We start from the raw sequence: 14661 nt of genomic DNA on the forward strand, positions 1-14661 counted from the left end.
TTTGTGCGTATGGAAAGGCCTTGTCCATATACATATGCATACCAAATATGAAGGTTATATCTCAAGGGACATAGAAGTTATGAGCATTTTTCGAAACCTAGATGCAAAGTGTGACGGAAAGATGGACAGACGGACGGACAGTCCGATCACTACCGGGTGCATAAAAAAGCACTATACACGAATCAGAGTAAAGCAGGGGATAAATTGTGATTTTTTTTATACTGTTGCTGCTTTAAGTGAGAGTACACAAACTAGATTCACATATTGTCATTACCCAACAGGAGATTGGTAAGAAGGAAATGACCGAGGTGATTAGTGGCAAAACATGTGTCAAAACCTTCCACTGTCTTCATATATGGGATTCCTACAAAAGAAAGAACAAACTGTGTCATACAATACTTTATTCATACTGAAAACTTAAAAAACAAAAAACAAGGAAGCCTTCTCACAAAGATAAACCTGTCCATTAAGTCTTTTATGTAAAGATTGGACAAACTCACAATTGATTTGTCTTATTTTATCTTTGACCTTGAATAATAACCCTTACCTTCGACCTAATGATACTGTCTCATCATGCAGACAAACATTTGTAAAGTTATATGAAAATACCTTAATTTGACAAGTCTTTTACCAAATGATTTGGTAAATGATTTGTGAAAGCTACCTCAGACCAAGGGACCTGGTTCAAGCACGCAGACATTTGGTATCATCTTTGAGATCTCTTTTGTCAAGTTTATGAAAATCCATTTATGCTAAATAATATGCTTATAGGGGTGTTTGGAAATGATTTTCTACAATTTGAATATATTATATCGAATGGTGACCTTGACCTTTTTCTGAAGCACTACACTCAGGCTCATTATGATGATTGCTTACAAGTGGCCACACAATTAAAAAATCCATTCATGTTTGACTAAGTTAATATGCTCCTAACATGTATTGTGAACCCAACTAATCAGGTAATTCTGAAATGGTTACATAATAATTCCTTAGTTAAGAGTGAATAAAATTTGAATTTGCAATATATTTATACCTTATTAATGTTTGTTAAGTCCAGCAGATTTAATACAAATACCATATATACATGTGATCTTTGGAAAACGTTTTCCAACAACTAGTTAACAAGCAATAACAGGCCAAGTATCAATCACACATTAAAACAAACATGACTGTTTGGAAACTCTTGAAGATTTAAAGTCAATCTATCAAACACTTAAAAACACAGACACTAGTACTGTATCTAATTAAATTTTGTTTCTTGAATGAATGTATTTTGAATGCCATGAGCATAACATACAATAATATGTACTTTTAACTCCAACATACTTGAACACAAGAAAACAAGAAAGCAAAAGGCTCTTGATTGCTCACGAAACAACCAAAGGAATTCACTGTTCTAAGCTGCTATTGTAATTTTCATATAAAAAAATGTTGCTTCTGGCTGGCTTTTAACTGGTAACCATTTTTAAATTGGACTGAACTATAATTAGAATGAATGTTTTGAAAGTTTTCTGCTAATTTGGGAAAAAATGTGACATCTGAAATTTTCACAAGATTTCACTAAAGCCATACATGGACAACTTCCTCTTTAAAACCATGTTTTTAAATGAACCAGAACCAGTTTCAAACTCTGTAAGATATCATTAGAACATGTGCTCTGAGAAAATTGCATGAAGATTGGACACAAAATGTGACTTCCTAGACTGTTCACAAGTTTTGAACTATAACCATATGACAAAACTGCCCATCTTTATGATTATGTTTTTCAACAGAGCAGTTTCATCTTTAAACTCAGCCAAGTGTTCATAACAACAATTGTTCTGACCTACACTCTTAAAGATTGGACATCAAAAATGACTTCAAGTATGCTCAAAAGCTTTTTCTTTAGTTTGACCTTATGACCTAGTTTTTGAAACCAAGTTAACCAGTTTAAAACTTAGCCATGCTATAATTGGAACAAAAGTTCTGACCAAACCTAATAAAAGAGAGCGCAATAAATGTGGCTTGTAGAGTATACACAAGTGAATTTTAGTGACGCATGACTTAAGACAGACCACAAAAGACTTTGAAAAGGCGATCACAAAATCTTACCATGAGCATCTTAATGCTTATGTTTAAAAAAAAATCCTAAATTTACTTGCATCCTACCTGCAACCCCAGCATTGTTGATCAGAATATCCAACTGTTCTTCCCCCTTAAAACTCTTGGCAAACTCTCGCACTGAACTCATCAGACTCAAATCTAGTCGGTGTGCCTCAACATTCATGTTTCCTGTAGCTTCCTGGATCTTCTGTACAGTGGCTGCGGCCTTGTGCTCATCTCGACATGCCAGGATCACTCTTGCATTCCTCTTTGCTAGGTCCAGGGCCGTGTAAAACCCAATGCCTAGTTGTTGTGTTAAATTAAAGACCTTACTAACTAGATTAAAGTTTTAAAGGCTTCATTTCCAACCCTAAGATACTAATGAGCATCAAATAGCATAGAACCTCAACAGTCTGCAAGTAACTCCCAGGCTGTTCTGGTTTTATGTTGGTTGCATGTAGCCATTTTTACTTTGCTTTAGAGTGGGAAAGGAATACTCATAAATTAATTATATACCTGCAATAAGCAACAAAGAAAAGGCAAAGAAACAAATGAAGTACCTGTATTGATATATTGCATTTTTAATCTAATAGTTCCATGAAAAACCAACTTTACAATATTGAGATAAATAGGATTTTAACTCTCGGAAAAAATGGCTTAATGCTTGTGTGTAGTGTTAACTCAAATTAGCCTGTGCAGTCAGCATAGGCTAGTCAGGGACAAAAATTTCCGCCTTTAGACTATTTTTATATGGAAGTGACTTCCTTTAAACAAACAAGATGTTCAGTGAAACTGATGGATGCTCCCCGATGATGTGCTTTGTCAATCTATGTGTTAACAACCACCTAAAAAACTCTTTTATTAGCCTTGGTGACCTTGACCACAGTGACCTCAAACCTCATCAAAAGGTAGAAGCCCATGCAAGGTACCTACATGCCAAATATGAAAGAGATCGGTAAAGTATTGAAGGTGCTATGAGAAACTGTTACAAAAGCGTGACAGAAAATATATTAATAGCCTTGGTGACCTTGAGCCCAGTGACCTCAAATCTCATCAAAAGGTAGAGGTCCATGCAAGGTACCTACATGGCAATTATGTAAGAGATCGGTAAAGTATTGAAGGCCCCATGAGAAACTGTAAGAAAAGTGTGATGAAAATCTATTATTAGCCTCGGTGACCTTGAGCCCAGTGATCTCAAACCTCATCAAAAGGTAAAGGTCCATGCAAGGTACCTACATGCCAAATATGAAAGAGATCGGTAAAGTATTGAAGGTGCTATGAGAAACTTAACAATAGTGTGACGGAAAAATCTATTATTAGCCTCGGTGACCTTGACCCCAGTGACCTCAAACCTCATCAAAAGGCAGAGGTCCATGCAAGGTACCTACATGCAAAATATGAAAGAGACCGGTAAAGTATTGAAGGTGCTATGAGAAACTGTAACAAAAGTGTGACGGAAAAATCTATTATGAGCCTCGGTGACCTTGACCCCAGCGACCTCAAACCTCATCAAAAGGTAGAGGTCCATGCAAGGTACCTACATGCCAAATATGAAAGAGATCAGTAAAGTATTGAAGGTGCTTTGAGAAACTGTAACAAAAATGTGACGGAAGGAAGTAAGGAAGGAAGGACAAACTGGCAACTATAATTATGCGTCCCGAAAATTTTCATAAAAATACCATAAAAGCTGAAATTGATATCCCTGATTATCCTGTGCAAATTGCACAGATTAATTTGAGTTGACACTTTACTCATATGCATTAAGCCCAGTTTTCCTATAAAAAGTCTCAAATTATTCCCATACATCTTTTATTGAAAGCCCTGCATACCTCCACGTACCCTCCTCATGCCCAAGACCTCACCTGTGTTAGCACCAGTTATTAGTGCCACCTTTCCAGTGAGGTCACGAGTGCTTGTGCAATGACCCTTGATAGACTCCACATACACCTTGACCACCACCAAACAGGTAACCATGACAACCAGGACAGCTAATAGTATCTGCCATAGTAAATCCATTCCTGCAAACAGATGATTTAAGGCATGCATTTATATGAGCATTATCTATCTATTTATACTGTCAAACTCCCCTTGCGTGTATTATTGACAGGTAATCAATAGAAGTCTTACACCATCAAGACTACCCAACCAAAGGGTATGGTATGTTCTGAATATCCAGCATCTTGATAATTTTCTTGATAAATTTTATGTGTGATTCTGACCCTTCTCCAGGGCTTGACACTAACTTTTTTTACCTACTGACCCAAAGGACCACCAGCTTTCAGAAATAACTGGTCCTCCAAGATTTCAAGTAGTCTGACAATTTCTATATTATTTTACCTAAATTCCAACTTACTTTCCGGACTATCCACAATGTATTGTGCATTTATAAAAAGAAAACTACACTGTATTAATTTAATATTAATTGTACACATGAAACAATAACATAACTCTAGCACATAGGCTAAACACTATTTCATTCATATTTTTGCTGTACATGTACTTCAAGCTTCTCTTCATTAAGTTCAGGTTTTTTAGGCGGAGGTTCAACCACCTCCGGAATGAAATTCCACATTGCGAAAACTTGTAATCTTGAAAATACGCACGTTTACTCTCCAGCAATATCAAAACATTACAACCCTCCAGTGTAAATTTGCACGGTAAACTAAGTATATTCTGATGGTACTAAGATCCATAAAATGCTGATTATTGCTGCTTTTTCAAAATAATAAATACCATTTTGGTCATTTCTTGATCTGAACGCTTCGAATTTTATGTTAATTTGTGTATTGATCGCGGCTAAGTCCTGAGACATATGAGCAACGCATATTGATATTTTGATCCGACAACAGGTTTTTGTCATCCGGGCATCTAGAAAAATTGGAATTTCCAATGTTGCTATTTTTATCCTGGTCTCGAGTCGGCCCATAAAATAATGATGACATTATCGGTTATTATGAACATATAAAGTTGTTTTATTGACGAAAATGGCTTTCCAATAATATTTCACAATAAGCTGGCCAGGATTTTTAACTGCTCCGACGGATCAACCAAATTTCTAGTTTCACTGGCCCTCTCTATGTTTTACTGACCCCGGGTCAACGGACCACTGTTAGTGTTGAGCCCTGTTCTCTGTAATTATGTTTAATCCACCCCATCTTCTTAGAACTGTTAAGCAGTTTCAGATCTTACATATACATTATTTTCAATTATATGTATATTCATAGTCTAGATCCTAGTTTTCTGCTGCAAAGAATTATAATTCATGCTTCGTTAGCTAAGTTGTAAGAAAGAATAAACGGAGTCTGATTTCGGCTTTGACTAAAGTCCGAAGTCCGAATATGTTAAATTAACGGTTTACTAACGACTCGCCCCCTTAACGACTCGCCCCATAACGACTCGCCCCACTTTTTATAACGACTCGCCCCACTTTTATAACGACTCGCCCCACATGTATAACGACTCGCCCCACATAGATAACGACTCGCCCCACATAGATAACGACTCGCCCCATCATTACTTATTTGGTAGGATTTTTATTTAATTTCGATTTTATTGTGTTTTAAGTCGGTAAAAACTGGTGGGGTATTGAAAAAATATCTTAAGATTTGGCAAATTAGAAGTTTGATGAAATTTGTTCAAATGCTTTACTTTAACTTTCACCTTTTTCAGGAACTTTCAACAGAAACTGGAATACTGTATCGCATCCTGCATGATATGTTCAAGATTTCTACATCTGGAATTTTATCAACTCTTGCAATTAATATTATACAGAGTGCAAAGTTGACACACGAAAATACTACAACGCAAAAAAATAATTTATCTTCGATTGTACGTTTTAGAAGTACTTACCAGTGTTACCACATTTTATGTGATGCCACCATGAACAGTTGTCACATGTCACCGCTCTGGAGTTTTGGTACACCCGTCGTAGACAAAACAAACAAGGAGGCGCAGGCATGGTGTTAGTCGAATTATCAATTTAAAATAATGGTATACTATAATCATGTATACATCTTTAAATACTAAACTCCGCAGTGGCACGTATTACTCAATTAAAGTTATAACCATTAAAGCAATTAAACAAATCGTAAAATTAATTGATTTATCACAAATGGTTTCTTGTTTATTTGAAACCATTGCAAATTTTCCGCGATAATTGTTCACACCTACAAATTAAAAGAACCGCCATTTAATTAGCATTTAATGTTTATTTGAAACCATTGAAAACTTTCCTGCGCTAATTGTTCACACCAACATTTAAAAGAAACGTCATTTGATTAGCATTTTAAAGTAAAGTTTGTGTGAAAAAACACAAAAGGACTGATACGCATTTTTATAATTGAAAAAATATTTTTAAAACGTGTGTTGTGTATTCAGATCAACAGGTAATAAATAGGTAGATTTAAGATTATAATGGTAATTTTAAAATTATAAATAAAAAATTATCTTACAGATTAATTGTGTCCGTAAAATTTCTGCAAAAAATAAATTTCGGCAAAGACCTTTTTTCATTTTTCTTACCTTTCGATACCCGTATATATGAAAATATCTTTACCACGAAGCAAGGTATTCACGCTTTCGCGATTATGACACGTGTATTGTTGATTGTCATCACCCGCCCGCGGTAATGTACCTGTCAATTCTGTTGTTAACTCATCGGTCTCCTTTATAACGATAATCCCTAAATTCTTGAGTAATTGAACCTGGGAATCTTTAATTGCGGATATGATCTTAGCCGTTGCGTCTTTTTATAAATATAAAGGAAAGTATGACATGAGACAAATGTGCCGATATCCAATAGTCTTGCTTTATGATAATATTGTCACTGAACAAAGATGTAAAAAAAAAAAATCATAAAATAAAAATTATTACTTTTCAGAATATGCCTGCAATAGACGTATATAAGGTCAGGTATAAGGCAAAAAAACGCTGAACGATGGTTATCAAACAATGCCGAACCTTAAATTCATATTATGAATTGATTTCGTTTATTTCATTTATATTACCATATATAATATAACATTTTATTTTGATAGGGCGAGTCGTTATATATGTGGGGCGAGTCGTTATACATGTGGGGCGAGTCGTTAAAAAAAGGGGGGCGAGTCGTTATGGGGCGAGTCGTTAAGGGGGCGAGTCGTTACATTACCTAAATTAACAACAAACGCAAGTGCATTCATCTTACTTGAACATCAATTACGATCCTACAAGCTGCTCATGCAATTTACTGTTTGGGTCACCTTTGTTTCATAAGATACCCGATTTAATAATGCCAACATTAACATAACTACCTGTACTCCTATAAATATGAGGTCGATTTACTCCTATAAATATGAGGTCGATTAAGCGGGGTAGCTTACGTCTAATTATTTGGACTAAACTACCTGAACTTAAACTACTCACTCAGCATCTGTGATGTGCAAAGTTTGTTATGAACTTTGACGTTCAACCTTTTTTGGGCCGCTTAGATCGTCGCGAATTTGTATTAAAACACGCGTATTTCGCTCGATACACATGTAAACAAATACAGAATAACACTTAAATTAAACCAACTTAGTTAGAAATATTATAAATATGTTTATGAGTATGTTTAACTTAATAGTATGCATACTAAACATATATGATTTTGGACAGTTGAATGACTTAAGCGACTGTATTAAAATGTCCAGATTTCAGGAAAGTGTGAAAATACATCATTTTGTAGGGAAACAGTTAATAATTTTCGTTCAGCTTTCGTTATAAACAGCAGGTATGGGAGCCAACCAAACATCACTTTCAAAAGGTATGTTTTATTCAATATAAGGAAGTTGTAGTGAATATCCGGCAAATGCTATGCATTATTGTTTATAAAATGACAATATTCAATAGCATCGCTGACGTTATCTTGTTACTTAATTTAAGCCTTAATATTCTAATAATCTAACATGCATCTTGCATACAGGTGCGGGGCCGCCAATGGTTGCTTAAATCCATATTTTCAGTAAGTAATGATCTAGAAAGATTTAAAAGAGTTGTGAAGGGTCTCAGTGTTTTGGCTAGTCCATATAAACATACTCTCAGAGCATTTGATAATTTTTGTTATTGCAGCTCTGGGGGAACATATGCACCCCTTCCATTGTGAATTTTAAACTCCCATTCGGGAAAATATATACTATTTTCCATTGTGAATGAAGCCCATTACAGACACGATTTTGAGTGAAAAACCCCACACCTTTGGGATATACAGTACAGCCAAAGCGGAACAAACGTTTTTCTCGATTCGCGGCGGCAAGGCGAAACCAGTCGATGCCGCGTCAGTCGTTGAAGCCGCGTCAGTATGCGGCGGCAAGTCGCATTTCGCCGCGAAACTTCGCATCTGTCCGCCGAGGCATGCCGCGGTCCGCGACATGATGCCGAGTCGATGCGATCATGATTTTTTTATTTTTATTAGTTACATGTAGTTAACAAATTTTGAAAGAACAATTATAATAATAATTAAAATCATAATAAATTTATTGTGCGCGAATTGTATTAGCATATACATGTAAGCATAGTTAATGTGTCTGGCCAATTATTAAGTTTGTTTCCCGCCCGTAGCGTATGTATTTCACACATAAACAAGGTCACGTAATTATGTTTTCGCACATACAAGTGGTCAAGGCTCCAGCAATATTATGGTGGATTTATAAATTAATTGCATGTTGATTCCACTATTATATTTTAGCTGAGAAAATTAGCAGTTTGAAGCCACATCAATAATCAAGACGGTGACGACGTATATGTAGTTTTGTTAATTATCAGCTTATTATAACTATTGTTTGAATATGCGTATATAAACACGTTTTATTTTGTTTATATTATACAGTTAATATCTCTACTAATTACCCGATAAGCCCGTATATTCCAGTTTTAAAGCAAATGCTGGTAAATATTTACGATACACAAACATTCTCGATATTTCCTTAAGTATCAAATACATTTTGGCATTTGTTACTATTTATAGAGATGATGAAATAACGTCTAATCGGGGCGTTTTTTTTTCTCCACGGAACACGCGATTAACGCCTGACGTGATGTTCATGTATTTATACAACACAAAATACACCCAAACTTTCCAAGCGACGTTCTACATGTCTGCATAATTTTCGCGCGCTTTTTCTGAAACAAAGGATATTTTAGCACTGTTTATTTGACGCTAGAATTTGCCAAAGGACGCGTAAGCATTAAAATTCGGAAGTGTGTTACGGATTACAAATTTAATAATGATAATCGAACGAAACATAAACAGTTGCGCGTAATTAGTTCTACGCTACACATACATGTATGTACATGTAGGTGGATATCTTTTCACTCGATCCGCCGCGTACGTATGCGGCGGATTTACTCCGCGAAAGTACGCGAGGTTAATACAGACTCGGCGTCGTTGCGCGGATCGATGCCGAGTGCCACGGCGATACGCCGCGTGAACACACGATTCGGCCGCCCCGGACTAATAATCTGGCCGTGGCATAGCCGCGGATTATGTTTGTGCCGCTTTGGCTGTACTGTAAAGCTAAGAGTTAGTTAATTTATTACAACTATGTTTGGGCTTGCTGGACCAAAATTTAACAAGTCCTAATGTCAGAATAAAGAGTCCCAACACTTTTGACTTATTCAAATGATGATATAAGCAATTAGTTTATAAGATTTGTTAGGAAGAAAATGCAAGTTATTATAAAGGTATAAAGAATTATTTAGCAAGGTTATCAAAGGATTGTGTGTTTTTACAAACATGTGTAGATTAATATTCAAATCTGTGCAATGTGAATTTTGTACCATGCTTCTGCACCTTATAGTAAAGTACTCTGTGTATTGTGTGCATTTGTTTCATGCTATGACAAGAAATAAATAACAGCTACTTCTTATTGTAACTACATCTGTAATCCCACATATTTGGGCAAATATATTATCCGTAGAATCTTTGCTTAGTTAATGTCAAGCAAAAAATAACGATTTTTTTGTGTTTTTGCATATTTTGTTCTGCCAAATTAACAGACTTCTATAGAATCTAATTGAACAAGAAAGACAATTTACTTATACCAGGCTTTTCCAAATGACTTGTAAGCAGATTGGCACCTCTGAGCCTGAATAGTCAAAAAGGGTGATCCTGTGCTGAATTTTCAATTCAGGAAAAAACACATTAACCTTAATTTCCAATAATTATCAGTGTCAGCTTGTTTTTGTGTCAGCTTGGTTTGGCAAAATCAGAAACATGTTGACTAATGTCATTGATTTTTCGCAAATTGATAAGTCAATTATAGTGGTTGCAGAAAAAAAAAAAAAATTGTGAAATGATAAATTATTACATGTACACCCTGCTAAAACATGGCTTGTACACAAAATGCTTCGCAACAGCTGGCAGGAAATGCTACTTTCAAAATGAATGCGTCCATTGAACAGGCAATTACAGAAACCTTGCATTTCTGTCAATATTACTGCAAACTGGACGCAGGACGAAAAGTAAAAAAATCGGTGCAGTATATTTTTTTACGACCCAGGTAAATCTGATTGTTAATGGTCCAAGTTCAGACTTCCCAAAAACAATTTATCTGACAGCAAATTTGGAATTATATGATATCTGATATGTTGTTTTACTGTATGACAGCCTTTAACCCTTTCACACGTAAATACAGATTTAACGCATTTGTAGTCCCTTAGAAAGTTAAATTTAATTAAAGACCTTTCTTACTGAATTCAACTTTTAAAGGCTTCATCTCCAACACTAAGATACTGATGAGTAGCAAACAGCATAAAACCTAAACAGACTGCAAGTTACTCATAGGCTGTTCTGGTTTTATGCTGTTTGCACTTAGCCATTTTACATTGCTTCTGAGTGGGAAAGGGTTAAAATACTAAATATGTTATTGAATTTCTACTGTAACATGTTTGTTTTTTCTTCAGCCAAGTAAAGGATACATGTAAATCAGGAGTGTTTTTATTATAGTCATTGGAAATTCGACCTTGTCAATGTGACATTACAACTTAAAACGATATTACCCTGTGCTCCATAACGCACAATAAACACAAACGACTTAGTTCAAAAACAATTCTGGCCAAAAATTGTTTTAAAAAAGTGTTGAACACAAACATTTGCAATATTGTTGAAGAAATCAGGCAGTTGCAATCTGTGTTTGTGACGTTGTAACTGAATTGTGGTACTTGTATATGCCTCTACTTTACAGCCCATGGTGACGGAGGTAAATCATATTAGGGGATGTGCTTAGAAAAAGATTGTAAACATTCTAAAGGCTATATGTATTGCCCAATTTTCATGAAACTTGGTCAGAACATTTTTCTCAATAATATCTCAGCAGTGTTTTAAACTTGGTCACAGGTGTAAAAAGTAAGTTAATAGGTTACATTAAAGAAAAAAACGTCTAAACACTAGAGGGCACATGTATAGCCCAATCTTTATTGAACTCTGTGACTAGGTCAGATGGAAGAAAAAGCTTGTGAAAATTGCTAAAGCCATATTAATTTCCCAAACATCATGAATCTTGATCAGAACATTTTTTCTAATGATATCTCGGCTCCGTTTGCAACTGGGTAATTTTGGGTAAAAAACATAAGACTAATCCTAAAGCTAGAACTTGGATTGCTAGTTGTTCAAAATTTACTGTCATTTAGACATTAAGTAGAATTTTAGTAGAGGTCACAGTGGTGTAATTTGTGGTGTCTGCCTAGCAACCGAGAGGCTATGGGTATGGTCCCCACTTTGGGAGCGTTCTTTATATCTCCCCAAATACACCAAGTACTGGTTCTAGGCTCAGGAAACACACTCAAAAGCATTTCAATAAGCCCGAGGCTTTCGATGCAATTTAGCTAAAATAAATCAGTTTAAACTAAGTAGAATTTCTGATTGGTTCAGTCTAGCTCAACCACTGTTTTCTACTGCTCTTTGATACACTGTACATACACAGTTGATGATTATGAGACCATATCGAATCATATCACTCAACCACACCTTGCCCTTGACCTTATTAACCCAAAAGCAATTACATACGTATTTTCATGCATTTTTAGTCCCTTAGAAAGTTAAATTTAATTAAAGACCTTTCTTACTAGATTCAAGTTTAAAAGGCTTTATTTCCAACCCAAAGATACTGATGAGCAGCAAACAGCATAAAACCTGAACTGACTGTGATTTATTTGCAGGCTGTTCAGGTTTTATGCTGTTTGCACATAGTCATTTCACTTAGTTTCTAAGTGGGAAAGGGTTACACTGAGATTTCGGTTCTTATCCGTTTAATGTCCCTTTCATATCCGGTGTATCCGCTCCTTGTTCGGCGATGTCCGGTGACATCCGTTACCTCCGTTGGGAAGTTTTGAGCATGTTCAAAATTTTCCACCGGATAAAACGGACAGAGATCTCTGTTTGATGTGCGATCTTCATACGTTAGTTTACGGTTTGTTCGGAACTCGTGCGTTACACCTCCTGTACGTATCCTGTTTATGTCCATTAATGTCTGGTTGTCCTGGTCCTAATGCATGTTCAACAGATAATAACGGAAAGCTAACTTATACAGTGCGAGAGGTGTGGCGGAACAAAACTGTTGACATACATTTAACCGTAATCAACCTGTGGGTCGAAGTATCATTTCATTGTTTTACGCCTTGTGAGAAGGACATGTGCAATTGAGTGTTGTGCTCGCATTCAATAAGAGTGTCAAGCCACCCTTGTGCAGGCCCAGATTGGCCTTTTGGATGCTAATCTGGCCATGCATCGTCTTGCTCAAAAGGAGACGGAGGCAGCGCAGATGGTGGATCAGTGCTTGGCTGGGTCCCGAGCGGAGGCGTCAGTTCGTCCTGTATGACCAACTTATGGTCGAACTACGACGAGAGGACCAACGCGCATTAATCAACAAAAATAATGAGAATGCCACCCATACGCTTGGTGCTATTGATGGCAAACATATAACCTGCAAATGTCCACCAAGATCCGGGTCTACTTATTTTAACTACAAGAAGTACTTCTCCATTGTCCTGCTAGCTCTGATAGATTCTGACTTCAAGTTCGCCTTGGCTGACATTGGAGGCCGTGGTGCTGCACATTTGTGGAACGAGTCAGACCTGAAGGCAGCAGCTGAAAACGGAGACATTGACCTGCCAGAACCTGAAGCTTTGCCACATGATATTGAGGATGTACCCTACTTTTTCATCGGAAAGAAAATAAAAAAGGTGTTCGACCGGCCAAGATTTTTATTTTTTATTTTTGGCGTAAGTGTACATAAACATTCATGATAAAGAAACAAACAACCATATGCATTAAAAACAAAGCAAATAAAATTATGATACTTTAACATATAAATAAAGCATGACATAAAATGACCGTTTTTTGTACGTTGGTGTTCGGTACTATTCCGTTTCTCTCACGTTGGGAGAACGTTTTGTCCGGTACTAATGTGCTACACTGCCGTTGAATCCGGTAGAAGTCCGTTACTCGCATGGTAATATCCGTAAGCCGACCGTTAATTATCCGGTACATATCTGTTAAACGTACTTTTTTTGTCCATTACATCACCGGTACATGTGCGGTCACTGTGTGTTTCCTACGCTTCACACATCGATTGCGAGCGTCTTGAGCGGCAGAGCAGGTAAACTTTATCACCGGATAACCAAAGTCTGCATATTTTGTCCGTTTACTCTCCGTTACATATTCGTTAGTTGGTTTGACCGGGCCTTTATCAGTAACACCTTACTACTACAATACTTGGATTTTATACTCTTTTTGCCTATAATTATTCTCAATCTGCCCAGCAATCCCTACCTATTGCCCTTAACCAATTGAAAACTTTGTTGATAATGAGCTGAGCAGCACCAAGTAAAAGCCATCAACCAGGGCATGCTTGTTTATCAAACATGATATCTGGTTATATACATGTATGGTTTGCTGACAAAAATGAAAAATAAAAAATAAAATAACTTATCAAAATCATAAAGCTATTTGCACAGGTTATCATCACATGGTTGATGATGGAAGCAGGAATTCGAGTCTGCCATAGTGGGTAAAGCTTCCTTTTATGTTTGAGCCTCACTATTCAACATTTTGGCTTAATGCATGTTCATAAATTGTCGTCCTAAATAAGCCTGTGCAGTCTGCATGTGCCTATCTTGGCAACACTTTCCACTTTTATGGTACTTTGAAAGAAAGTTTCTTAATAAAAATCCAGTTTTTGCGGAAAATGTCCCTATTTAGCCAGCACAGGCTAATCTGGGACAACACTTAATGCACATGCATTAAACTGCCTTTTCTAGAGTGGGGCTCTTTTTTAACCCTTTGCATGCTGGGAAATTTGTCGTCTGCTAAAATATCGTCTGCTGAATTTCTAAAATGAGCATTTTCTTCGATTTTTTTCAAAGAGTACTATTAGAATAGCAAACAGTTTGGATCCTGATGAGACGCCACGTTCTGTGGCATCTCATCTGGATCCAAACTGTTTGCAAAGGCCTTCAAAATTTGGTTCCAGCACTGTCAGGGTTAAAGCCCATGTTTCATGTATCTTGTGCACAAACCCAGACAATGTTTCAGCTAAGGCATCTTGTATCCTATCTTGTCTGCAA

The 14661-nt window shown here is 36.4% G+C and overlaps 2 protein-coding genes across 8 annotated transcripts in view; one reads left to right on the forward strand and one right to left on the reverse strand.

Annotated features, from left to right (window-relative positions):
- LOC127843123 (retinol dehydrogenase 11-like) overlaps window positions 1–14661 on the reverse strand; it is a 53994-nt gene that overhangs the window by 13718 nt on the left and 25615 nt on the right. For 4 of the 7 annotated variants that reach the window (XM_052372955.1, XM_052372958.1, XM_052372956.1 and 1 more), the window contains exons 1-4: window positions 7486–7554; window positions 3945–4100; window positions 2149–2385; window positions 275–364 (exon numbers count right to left, since the gene is read on the reverse strand). In XM_052372955.1, coding sequence (XP_052228915.1) covers window positions 275–364; window positions 2149–2385; window positions 3945–4100; window positions 7486–7492 — 490 coding nt within the window. In that variant the 5' untranslated portion in view covers window positions 7493–7554. Of the gene's footprint in view, window positions 1–274; window positions 365–2148; window positions 2386–3944; window positions 4101–7267; window positions 7374–7466; window positions 7555–14661 lie in introns of those variants that run through there. The other 3 variants (XM_052372959.1, XM_052372960.1, XM_052372961.1) reach the window with 3 other exon arrangements.
- LOC127843121 (protein neuralized-like) overlaps window positions 7732–14661 on the forward strand; it is a 110873-nt gene continuing 103943 nt past the window's right edge. The window contains exon 1 of the mRNA XM_052372953.1: window positions 7732–7864. Within this exon, the coding sequence (XP_052228913.1) occupies window positions 7834–7864 (31 nt within the window). The 5' untranslated portion in view covers window positions 7732–7833. The remainder of the gene's footprint in view (window positions 7865–14661) is intronic.

Source organism: Dreissena polymorpha, chromosome 8 (genome assembly GCF_020536995.1).
Source record: "Dreissena polymorpha isolate Duluth1 chromosome 8, UMN_Dpol_1.0, whole genome shotgun sequence".
NCBI classification, from domain to species: Eukaryota; Metazoa; Mollusca; class Bivalvia; order Myida; family Dreissenidae; genus Dreissena; species Dreissena polymorpha.